This window comes from Heptranchias perlo, chromosome 39, assembly GCF_035084215.1.
Source record: "Heptranchias perlo isolate sHepPer1 chromosome 39, sHepPer1.hap1, whole genome shotgun sequence".
NCBI lineage: Eukaryota > Metazoa > Chordata > Chondrichthyes > Hexanchiformes > Hexanchidae > Heptranchias > Heptranchias perlo.
In genome coordinates, this window is record NC_090363.1 from 11,037,709 (window position 1) to 11,050,053 (window position 12,345).

The 12,345-nt window shown below is 51.8% G+C and overlaps 1 protein-coding gene across 4 annotated transcripts; it reads right to left on the reverse strand.

Annotated features, from left to right (window-relative positions):
- Nucleotides 1-1,136: 1,136 nt before the first annotated feature.
- Nucleotides 1,137-11,611, reverse strand: LOC137305230 (zinc finger and BTB domain-containing protein 43-like). 4 transcript variants are annotated; one of them, XM_067974074.1, is made up of 2 exons: nucleotides 11,298-11,611; nucleotides 1,137-2,826 (listed from the first exon to the last, which is right to left on the reverse strand). In XM_067974074.1, exons 1-2 carry the CDS (start codon nucleotides 11,391-11,393, stop codon nucleotides 1,249-1,251), a joined length of 1,674 nt encoding a protein of 557 aa, XP_067830175.1. In that variant the 5' UTR covers nucleotides 11,394-11,611; the 3' UTR covers nucleotides 1,137-1,248. The 4 variants fall into 4 exon arrangements, with proteins under 4 accessions (XP_067830175.1, XP_067830177.1, XP_067830176.1 ...); XM_067974076.1 differs by lacking the exon at nucleotides 11,298-11,611 and adding an exon at nucleotides 6,549-6,672; XM_067974075.1 differs by lacking the exon at nucleotides 11,298-11,611 and adding an exon at nucleotides 6,517-6,672.
- Nucleotides 11,612-12,345: the final 734 nt, after the last annotated feature.

The window sequence follows — 12,345 nt, forward strand, 5'->3', positions numbered from 1 at the left end:
TTTATTCAAGGGGAGAACAGAGTTAAAAATTCAACACATTTTTTTTTAAAAACACAAATAGTAAAAGAACACAACAACAAAAAAAAAAGCAAAATACTGCAGATGCTGGAATTCTGAAACAAAGGAAACAAAACACAGAGAGCGCCGGAAACACTCGGCAGGTCTAGACAGCGTCTGTCGAGACACGCTTCGGGTGTTTGAACCCTTCCCCAGTTAGAAAGAACTTGCATTTATACATCGCCGTTCACATCCTCAGGACGTCCCAAAGCGTTTACAACCAATGAAGTACTTTTCTCGAAGTGTAGTCACTGTTGTAATGTAGGAAACGCGGCAGCCAATTTGCGCACAGCAAGCTCCCACAAACGGCAATGTGATAATGACCAGGCAATCTATTTTTTTTGTTGACGTTAGTCGAGGGATAAATATTGGCCAGGACACCGGGGAGAACTCCTCTGCTCTCCTTCGAAACAGCGGCCGTGGGATCTTTTACTTCCACCTGAGGGCAGACAGGGCAGAAGGTTTAACGTCTCAACCAAAAGACGGCGCCTCCGATAGTGCAGCACTCCCTCAGTACGGCGCTGGGAGAGTCAGCCTGGATTACTGTGCTCAAGTCTCTGGGGTGGGACTCGTACTCACGACCCTTCTGACTCGGAGCAGAGCGCTACCCAGTGAGCCACGACTGACACGGTCCAGACACACAGTTCCGAGACGTCTCTCTAACAGACGCTAACTGACCCACTGAGCGTCTCCACCCTTTTCCGTGTCGGTTTCATAAATATTAAAGCAGAGGCAGCTGTAAAAAATACTTCAATGTGCAGCACCAGGATTTACAGATATATATATATCTAAATATATATATATTTTTTTTTATATACTTAAATACTCGTTTATGTAAAAATTGTCCGCACAATCTGATTCGAAGATGCGGGCTTGAATCTGGACAGCGTCAGTTCCACGACCTCACGTTAGTAACTCTGCACTCGTTCCAAACGGTCAGCTCGTGGCGTCCACCGCAGCCTCCGATAATCTCGTACACAAGATTAGGCGTCGCCCCCCTCAATCACCTGGGCTTCCTTCCCCAGCCCCCCACCCTCTCCCGCCCGCCCGCACTCCCTCCCTCCCGCCCCACCCCCCATCAACAGCCTCGCCCACCCCCCTCCCCCCACTCAGCCATTCCGTATCCTCTTTGGTCGCGAGTTTTAAGAGGCAGCGCGTTGCTGCCCGGGGGCTGGCTGAACGTGACGCGGGTCAGAGGTCGGAGGGCACGTTGAGGTCGGAGGGCACGTCCAGGTCGGGAATGATGCCGGGCGGGGTGGGCGCGGCGGCGGCGGCTGCGTGGTAGAGCTTGGCGCAGGCGTTGCGGTGGCGGGTGAAGCTGTCGCGCCACATGAATTTCTTGCCGCAGTAGTGGCACTCGTAGGGCTTGTGGCCCGTGTGGATCTTCATGTGTCCCATCAGGTGGTGCTTCATCTTGAACTTCTTGTTGCAGATGGGGCAGCCGAACGGCCGGACGTTGAGGTGCATGCTCATGTGCCGGTCCCGCTGGCTCTTGTGGGCAAAGCTCTTGCCGCACTGGCAGGGGTAGAGCTTGTAGACCCCGCCGGGAAAGTCCGAGTTGGCCGCCGCCAGCTGGCCTGGGCTGGGGCCCGGCTCGCCCAGCACCCCGTAGGCTCCGTTCTCCTGAATCTCCCCCGGCAGCCCGTCGCCCGGGGGGATCCCGTCGGGGGGAGGGCTGAGTCCTCCTCCGCCCCCACCCGGCCCCCCCATCCGGTCGAAGTGGAAGTCGTCTGACGAGCCGTAGTAGTCGACCGGCTCGTCGTAGCTGGGGTCCTCGGTGAACTCGTCGTACTCCTCGGGCAGGCCGTGCTCCGCGAAATGGCCGCCCTCGTTGCCGCCGGGCTCCTCCTCCTCCGCCGCCACCACCGCCCCCCCCAGCCCCCTCTTGCCGGCAGCCTGCAGGAACCGCGGCTCCCCCTCCTCGCTGCCCGTTGACCGCACGTCGTCCGCCTTGCCGCCGGTCTTCACGAAGACCCACCTCTTGTGCGGCACGATGCTGGGCTGGCTGTAGCCTGGCACCGGGTAGGGGCAGTCCAGGCTGTTGCTGACCCCCGCCTCGCAATCCCCGTTCACCCCCCCGCCGCCAAATTTCTCCCGCTCCGCCGAGTTGCTGATAACGTTGTCTTGCTCCGTCTCGCGGCCCGGCGACGCCTGGCCTTTCGGGCCTTCCTCGTCCTCCTCCTCGTCCTCATCCTCATCCTCCTCCTCGTCGTGGTTGCCCTCCATCTTGATGTCGTCCTCCTCGGGCCTCTCGAACTTGGCCGGCACGCCCGTCCCCGGCTCCCCACCGTGCCAGGGGCTGAGGTAGTTGCTGCTGCTGGGCGATTGGTTCTGGCTGGCCGGTGGCTGGCTGGGGGCGGGCTGGCTCTCCTGCAGCAGCTCGGTGCACTTGTCCACCACGTGCCACATCTGGAGGAAGCTGGCCACCGTCAGGTAGCTGACGATCTCCGGCGACAGAATGGTGAGCTTGCCGGTGTAGGAGGAGGCCAGCACGTTCTCGAAGGCCTTGGGGCTCATGACGCCGGGCAGGACGATCCGGCTGGCGTTCTTCAGGAGCACCTGGTCGTGGAAGTAGGGCGAGGAGGCGGCCAGCACGGCCCGGTGGGCCTTGAACATCTGGCCCTGGAGGTGAATGGTGATGTCGCAGAGTTTCCCCTCCATCCTCTGCTGGTTCAGCTTCCTCAGCAGGTTATTGCCGAAGTTCGGAAACTCCACCTGAAACATCCCTGGTTCCATGGGGCGATGCCTTTTCCAAAGCCCGAGCTGTACCTGCGAAGGCAGAACCAACACTAAGTTTACAGTGAAAAACCCAACACTTACTGTAGATCTAATTTGAGAACTTCCAAATGATCAACCTGGCCAAAAATACCTCATAGGGCCTCCTCACCTCCCCCCACCCCCCAACACCAGCAGCTCAGTTGCAAAATGTAAAGTTCAATGTCCCATCCCTGCCCAGTTGTGCGATGCTGACTGAGCTGGAATTCAGTTCCTCTTCCCTCCCCTATTCTTGCTGTTCAGCAAGAGAAGCTACGAGAGAACTCTTGAGAGGCAGGGTCATCCTATTTTCCCTGTTCAACAGGATGTCTATCAAACAAAACGACAAAGTAGACTCACATTTATACAGCGTCACAACCTCAAGGCGTCTCAAAGCGCTTTACAGCCAATTAAGTACTTTTGAAGTGTAGTCACTGCTGTAATGTAGGGAAAGTTGGCAGCCAATTTGTGCACAGCAAGCTCCCACAAACAGCACTCTGATAATGACCAGATAATTTGTTTTAGTGATGGTGATTGAAGTATAAATATTGGCCAGGACACCAAGGAGAACTTCCCTACTCTTCTTCGGAATAGTGCCATGGGATCTTTTGCGTCCGCCTGAGGGGGCAGACTGGGCCTCGGTTTTAACCTCTCATCCGAAAGACGGCACCTCCAACGGTGCAGCGCTCCCTCAGCACCGCACTGGGAGTGTCGGCCTGGCTTTTGTGCTTAGGTCTCTGGAGCGGGACCCGAACCCACGACCTTCTGATTGAGGGGCGAGAAATGCTACCCAGTGAGCCAGAGCTGACCGGGAACCATTCGTCCTTCTCTCCCTTTGAGAGAAGGTCCAGGCCTTCACTTGGCGACCATCCCAAGTGCGCGACTGAAATCAGCTCAGCCCATGGGGCATTCCAGGGAGGCGACACGCACCCTATTATTCGGAGAGTGGCCCGTGAGCAGGACGCTGGTTGAAATTCTGAAATTGAACGACACGGCACAGGAGGCGGCCATTCGGCCCATCCCACCTGTGCCGGCTCTTTGAAACATCTATCCACTCCGTCCCATTCTCCATACCCTTTCAAATTTCTCTTATATTTATCCGCTTCCCTACTGAAAGCTATTATGGGGATAGGGCGGGAAAGTGGAGTCGTGGTAGAAGACTGGCCACGATCTTATTGAATAGCGGAGCAGGCTCGAGAGGCCCTACTCCCGCTCCATATTTTGTATTTTCTCATGTTCATATATTATAGGTTCTGTTACCATTACTGTTTCTGACAGGACATTCCGTGTCCTAACAACCCTCTATGTAAAGAAAAACATTCTCCGACAGTATTAGCAGTAGATTGCTATGAATTGTCAACAACAAGGATGATACCAGAACTGAGAGGTTATAACTATCAGGGAAGACGGAACAGGCTGGGGCTCTTTTCTCTCGACAAGAGAAGCCCGAGGGGTGACCTTTAAAATTATGATGGGGTTTGACAGGATAGGCGAGGAGAGAATGTTTCCGCTTGTGGGGGAATCCAAAACTAGGGGTCGTAAATATAAAACAGTCGCCAATAAATCCAATCAGGAGAAATTTCTTTACTCGGAGAGTGGCGAGAACGTGGAACTCAATACCACAAGGAGTGGTTGAGACGCAGAGTGTGGATGCAGTTGAGGGGAAGTTAGATAAGTACATGAGGGAGAAAGGAATGGAAGGATATGCTGATAGGGTGAGATGAAGAGCGGAGGGAGGAGGCTCATAAACAGCGACATAGACCCGTTGGGTCGAATAGTTGGTTTCTGTGCTGTAAATTCGATGTAATTCTATGTAACCCCTCCCTTCATTCTTTTGGTGATAATCTTTAATTTCTGCCCTCTAGATACCAACTCACTGACCAGTGGAAATAGCTTTTCCTTATTTACCTTATCAAAGAATGGAGCTCCGGCTCTGAATTCTGGGTTGACATGCAACGGGATACTTGCGTCCGATGGCTGTAGGTGGCCCCCCTCCTCATCGTGTGGGTTGTGGCAGCCCATCAAACCCTCCCACCGCATAGTTCTGACCATCCTTTCGGCCGGTATAAAGATGGTTACGGCCATGGAAAGAGCGTTCACGTCGCGGCCTGTCAGGCTGTTAATCAGCCTGCACATCCTTCCACTGCTTCACACGGTTCACCAAGGGAAGAGTGTGAAGGTACGAAAACAACAATGACGCCACCCTGCCAGACTGTTAATCAGCCTGTGAATTACCTCTATTTTAATACTCTAATGCCCCTATTTATTAAATCGAAGATCTCATATGCTCTTTGACAGCTTTTTTTAAAATCAATTCTCGGGATGTGGGTGTCACTGGCAAGGCCGACATTTACTACCCATCCTTAGCTGCCCTTTAGGTGGTGGGCCTTCTCCTTGAACCACTGCAGTCCACGTGGTGAAGGTGCTCCCACAGTGCTGTTAGGAAGGATATTCACGGATTTTGACCCAGCGACGCTGAAGGAATATCAATATATGTCCAAGATAGGATGGTGTGTGACTTGGACATGGTGGTGTTCCCATGTACCTGCTACCTTTGTCCTTCTGGGTGGTGGAAGTCACGGGCTTGGGAGGAGCAGATAATACACTCTGCAGCCATTGTGGTTGTTTAGGCAAGTGAATGAGGTGCTGATAAAGCTGGCTGTTTTGTCCTGGATGGTGTTGAATTCTCGAGTACTGCTGCAGCTGCACTCATCCAGGCAAGTGGAGAGTATGCCATCACACCCCTGACTTGTGCCTTGTAAGTGGTGGAGAGGCTTTGGGAAGTCACTCGCTGCAGAATACCCAGCCTCTGACCTGCTCTAGTAGCCACGGCATTTACGTGGCTGGTCCAGTTGAGTTTCTGGTCAATGGTGACCCTCGAGGATGTTGATGGTGGGGGATTCGGCGATGGTAATGCCGTTGAATGTCAAGGGGAGGTGGTTAGACTCTCTCTTGTTGGAGATGGTCATTGCCTGGCACTTGTGTGGCGCGAATGTTACTTGCCACTTATCGACCCAAGCCTGGACGTTGACCAGGTCTTGCTGCATGCGGGCACGGACTGCTTCATTATCTGAGGGGTTGCGAATGGAACTGAACCCTGTGCACTCACCACCTCAGGATGAAAGGAAGGCCATTGGCGAACCAGCTGAAGATAGTTGGGTCTCGGCTGCTGCTCGTTGAGAGCACCATCCAATTGGGTCCCACTCCTCCCCTGCTCTTTCCCTATAGCCCTGCAAATGTGTTTCCTTTTCAAGTGTATATCCAATCGTGTTAATTTAGATATTGGTGAAATGCCCGGGTTGGGGTCGGGGGAGGAAAGAACTGCACATTAAGCAAAAAGGGAATGTTTTGCTATGTTTGTTTGCTGTGACTTGTCAACAGTACAAAGAGTTACAGGACCCAGGGGTCAATGGAAGTCCCTGAGGATATTATATACATTTTAATACAATTACAGCCCAGGCTGTATTTTAACTCATAACAGGGAGACCTAGCTGCCTCGTTTAACCTCAAACTACAACCAGTAGGACATTTACACATTATTACAGTCCACACACACTCTAAACGGATTGCCCGCAGGCGCGCTCCTATGCCGGGCTACGCATCTACTCGAGTCCGAGGCTGTCAGGGGAGAGACCCAGGCCTACTTCCCTGCGGCACACGGAGGGGGGCGGGAGGCGTCAGGAAGAAGAAGCGGCGGATATTTACAGAGTGGCGACGGCCCCGCGGTCGCTTTGTACCAAATGGCGGCGGCTCAGGCGGCGCTGTCCGGTCTAAGGGCTGCTCGGGCCTCGCGGCGGCACCAGCAGCTTCTTCATCGGGGCGGACCTCGGGCCCGGACTCGGCTCTTTCCGGCTTCGCTTCGGGCCCGGACTCGGCTCTTTCCGGCTTCGCTTCGGGCCCGGACTCGGCTCTTTCCGGCTTCGCTTCGGGAATGGCCCGGACTCGGCTCTTTCCGGCTTCGCTTCGGGAATGGCCCGCACTCGGCTCCGCTTCGGCACCACTCTTAAAGGGGCAAGCACCTCGTCTCGCCTCGGTCAGACGACCCCCCCCCCCCCCCCCACTCCTGCGTTACCCATTAGGAGCTAACTGACTTGCCCTCAGAATGTACCAAGATCAGGGAAAGGTTGGATTTATGATAAAACAAAAGAGCAAGACTGATCAGGTACTCTATGGATGATTAAGGGTTAGTGTAAAGAGATTGGAGTTCCTTATTGACTGCGGACGCACAGTGGCTGCAGTGTGTACCATCCACAGGATGCACTGCAGCAACTCGCCAAGGCTTCTTCGACAGCACCTCCCAAACCCGCGACCTCTACCACCCAGAAGCGCATGGGAACAACACCACCTGCACGTTCCCCTCCAAGTCACGCACCATCCCGACTTGGAAATATATCGGCCATTCCTCCATCGTCGCTGGGTCAAAATCCTGGAACTCCCTTCCTAACAGCACTGTGGGAGAACCTTCATCACACGGACTGCAGCGGTTCAAGAAGGCGGCTCACCACCACCTTCTCAGGGGCAATTAGGGATGGGCAATAAATGCCGGCCTCGCCAGCGACGCCCACATCCCCATGAATGAATAATAAAACAAACATTTAACCAAATGCACAGCAGAAATCAACAAAGTAAAAACAGAAAATACTGGAAATACTCAGCAGGTCAGGCAGCATCTGTGGAAAGAGAAACAAGAGTTAACGTTTCAGGTCGATGACCTTTCGTCAGAACTGGAAGAAGTTGAAGATTTTACGCAAGTACAGAGCCAGGCAAAGGTGAGGGTGGAAGGGGAGGGGAGGAAAGAACAACAGATGCTGCCTGGCTTGCTGAGCTTCTCCAGCATTTTCTGTTTTTATAACAAAAGGGAAGGTCTCTGTTAGGGTGGAGGGCAGGAGTGATTAATTGACAAAAGGGATGATGGTGCAAGGCAAGGAGGGATGGTAATGGGACAAGTAACGAAACAAAAGATGGGTCTAGAGGAGGTGTAAATGGCAACAGCAGAACCATTACCAGCACCTGCTGTCTGAAAAAAATGGGAGCAGTGGTTACGATTTGAAGTTACTGAAATCAACGTTAAGTCCGGAAGGTTGTAAAATACCTCATCGAAAGATGAGGTGCTGTTCCTCGGGCTTCCGTTGAGCTTCATTGGAACAGTGTAAGAGGCCGAGGACAGGGTGGGAGTGGGCCGGAGAATTAAAATGGCAAGCGACTGGAAGGTCAGGGTCACTCTTGCAGACTGAGGGGAGCTGTTCAGCAAAGCGATCACCCAATCTGCCAATAAATGTGGAACGACATAGCCAAAACTGTAGAATACAAGTCAGAGGAAGTTGTGACCAAACTCTCCGGTGTTTGGTCCGACCGCACCTTGAATACAGTGTCCAGTTCTGGTTGCCGTGACGCAAGAGGGGCACTGAAGAGCAGAGCACAAGGCTGACCTCTAATGTCAAAGGTCGAGGAATGAGGAAAGACTGGAGAAACTTGGGCTTGCCAGCCTTGAAAGGACCCAACTGAGAGAGGACCTTATGAGATGGTAAAGAATGAAAGAACGGACTTGCATTTATAGAGCGCCTTTCACGATCTCAGGACGCCCCAAAGCGCTTTACAGCCAATGAAGTACTTTTTGAAGTGTAGTCACTGTTGTAATGTAGGAAACGAGGCAGCCAATGTGCTCACAGCAAGCTCCCACAAACGGCAATGTGATAATGACAAGATAATCTGTTTTACTGATGTTGGTTGAGGGATAAATATGATGCCAGGAGAGCTCCCCTACTCTTCTTCGAAATAGTGCTGTGGGATCTTTTAAGTCTACCTGTGAGGGGCAGTCGGGGCTTTGGTTTTACATCTCTTCCAAAAGACAGTACCTCCGACGGTGCAGCGCTCCCTCAGTACTGCATCGGGAGTGCCAGCCTTGAATATGGGCTCAAAGTCTCTGGTGTGGGACTATGAACCCACAACCATCTGACATCAGAGGCAGGAGTGCTACCCACTGAGCCACAGCGAGTGAAGAAAATGTAAATCTGGAACACTACTTCAAACTAAACGGTGACATTAGACAAATGGACACAGGTTCAAATTAGTGAAAGGCAAATTGAGGACTGACGTCAGGAAGCTCTTCATGCAGAGAGTGGAATGGTTTCCCAAGTAGGGTAATGGAGGCAAAAATATTGGAATCATTTCATAAATCCTTAGATGGTGTGTTAAGGGGACTTTGCAGATGGATGGACTGAACAGCCCTCCCGTGTGGCACCAGTTCTGCGCGTTGACTACTGGACTCTTAATTTTAACCCCCCTGCACCTCCCTTCCCCCCACCCCCCACCCCGTCCCCACCCAATGGGATACCGACGGGATCATCAACAAAGAGTAAAATCGGGCGGGAGATCCGATCCCATCGGTTCTCTGCCGGGCGGGTGAGGGTCAGCTCACCCCATCAGTCACCCTCAGAACAAGGCGGGGGGGGGGGGCATAATCTCAAAATTAGAGCTTGGCCGTTCAGGGGTCATTTCGGGAAGCACTTCTTCACACAAAGAGTGGTGGAAATCGGGGAATTCTCTCCCCCATGAAGCTGTTGAGGCTGGGGGTCAATTGAAAATTTCAAAGCGGAGATTGATAGAGTTTTGTTAGGCGAGAGTATTAAGGGATATGGAACCAAGACGGGTAGATGGAGTTAAGATTCAGAGCAGCAGTGATCTAATTGAATGGATCGAGGGGCTGAATGGCCTCCTCTTATTCCTTCCTATCTTCCACTGAACTGTCAGGAGGGCTCCAATTCAAATTTAATAAGGATGGTGCGTTTTACTGAATTAACCCCCTAAATATAAACACTTACCTCAGTCTCTCTGTTATCCCTTGTTGCCATGTTGTACATGTTAGAACTGTTGTTTAGAGGCAGCCTGAGAGCATACATTCTGTGGAGAATTTCTCCCCCTTTGTGACTTTGTGAACGTTCCTTCTGTGACATCATGAAGGGGTAAAGTGGATCGCGAGCAACATTCCCCATTCATGACATCGCTGGAGTGGTAGATCAAGGTAGAACATGGCATACAGGTTCCACACGGACACTAACGACACCCAGCTCTACCTCACCACCAAACCTCTCTCGACCCTTCCACTGCCTCTGATTTGTCACACTGCTTGTCTGACATCCAGTATTGGATCGGCAGAAACGTCCTCCAACTAAATATTGGGAAGACCGAAGCCATTGTCTTCAGTCCCCGCCACAAATTCCGTTCCCTAGCCACCGATTCCATCTCTCTCCCTGGCCACTGTCTGAGGCTGAACCAGACCGTTTGCAACCTCGGCGTTCTATTTGACCCTGAGATGAGCTTCTGACCCCATATCCTCTCCGTCACCAAGACCGCCTACTTCCACCTCCATAACATCGCCCGTCTCCGTCCCTGCCTCTGCTTATCTGCTGCTTAAACCCTCATCCATGCCTTTGTTATCACTAAACTTAACTATTCCAATGCACTCCTGGCCGGCCTCCCTCCACCCTCCATAAACATGAGCTCATCCAAAACTCTGCTGCCCATGTCCTAACTCGCACCAAGTCCCGTTCATCCATCACGCTGACCTTCATTGGCTCCCAGTCAGGCAACACCTCAATTTTAAAATTCTCATCCTTGTTTTCAAATCCCTGCATGGCCTCGCCCCCTCCCTATCTCTGTAGCCTCCTCCAGCCCGACAACCCTCCGAGATCTCTGCGCTCCTCCAATTCTTGCCTCTTGCGCATCCCCGATTTTAATCGCTCCACCATTGGCGGCCGTGCTTTCAGCTGCCTAGGTCCTAAGCTCTGGAATTCCCTCCCTAAACCTCTCCGCCTCTCTACCACTTCTCCTTTAAGACGCTCCTTAAAACCTACCTCTTTGACCCAGCTTTCGGTCACCTGTCCTAATGCCTTATGTAACTCAATGTCACATTTTGTTTGATAATCGCTCCTGTGAAGCGCCCTGGGGACATCTTACTATGTTAAAGGCGCTATATAAATGCAAGTTGTTGAAAAGTACAAAATACAAAGAATTACACGGAATTTACAGCACAGAAACTGGCCATTCGGCCCAACTGGTCTATGCCAGTGTTTATGCTCCACACGAGCCTCCTCCTACCCTACTTCATCTCACCCTATCACAGCATACCCTTCTATTCCTTTCTCCCTCATGTACTTATCTAGCTTCCTCTTAAATGCATCTATGCTATTCACCTCAACTACTCCATGGGTAAATAAGTTTCTCCTGAATTCCTTGTTGGATTTATTAGTGACTATCTTATATTTATGACCTCTAGCTTTGGTCTCCCCTACAAGTGAAAATATCTTCTCCGCATCTACCCTATCAAACCCCTTCATGATTTTAAAGACCTCGAGCAGGTCACCCCTCAGCCTTCTCTAGCGTAAAGAGGTCCCAGCCTGTTCAATCTTTCCTGATAGTTCTAACCTCTCAGTTCTGGTATCATCCTTATAAATCTTTTTTGCACCTTCTCCAGTAGGATTACCTACCTTGTAGAGTCTTCCTCTTGTCTTTGACGGACCATTCTCCCCGCAGCGCCGGACGCAGAACTGGCACCAACTCGCGTTCCTCGGGATAAAGAACATTCCCGTAAAGGAAGACCCTCCACTTAAGTACTACGACGTTACGATGCGGGGGGTGAACCTTACATAATTCCTTGCGCACGCAGGCACTCAATTCCTCCCCTGGTGGCAGTTCATTTTAGCAGGGAATAAAATGAAGGTGGGGATCCTGTGGTGTCTTGGGGGGGGACGGGGGGGGGGGACAGGATGAGGACATGTGGTGATCGCAGCAGAGGAAAACTCTACTCTCTTCAACAGTTCCCTTCATCCACGCTTCGCTACAAAGTGCTAAAAAGAAGAAAGACTTGCATTTATATAGCACCTTTCACGACCTCAGGAGCGCTTTACAGCCAATGAAGTACTTTTGAAGTGCAGTCCCTGTTGTAATGTAGGAAACAAGGCAGCCAATTTGCGCACAGCAAGATCCCACAAACAGCAACTGTCTTTTAGTGATATTGGTCGAGGGATTAATATTGGCCAGGACCCCCGGGGAGAACTCCACTGCTCTTCTTTGAAATAGTGGCCCTGGGATCTTTTATGTCCACCTGAGAGGGCAGACGGTGCCTCGGTTTAACGGTGTCTGATCCGCACTGGAGTGTCAGCGCTCAAGAGAGTGCCTGAGCTGTAATATTTGGCTGGATGATACATTGTAATTGTAAACACAAAAGCAAAACCATTTCCAGAGATGATGGGATGGCTGGAAAGGAGCAGGATGTGTGGGGGACACGTCAGTCGAAAGGTGAAGAGGACGGTACCGAGATAGCATTCCGTCTTTTTACTTCGGTCTCCACACATTGCAGGAGCGAACGGGAAGTAGTTAATCTTAGGACGATGGACTGTGCGACGGGCTACCAGCTGAGATAACAAATCGGCCAAAGCTTGGGTATCGGGAAGCCATCAAAGGCAATGAATTTGCAGACGTGAGGAGATTTTCCCAATTGATGGTTTAACAATTCAGTTTCATTGAAAGCTGATT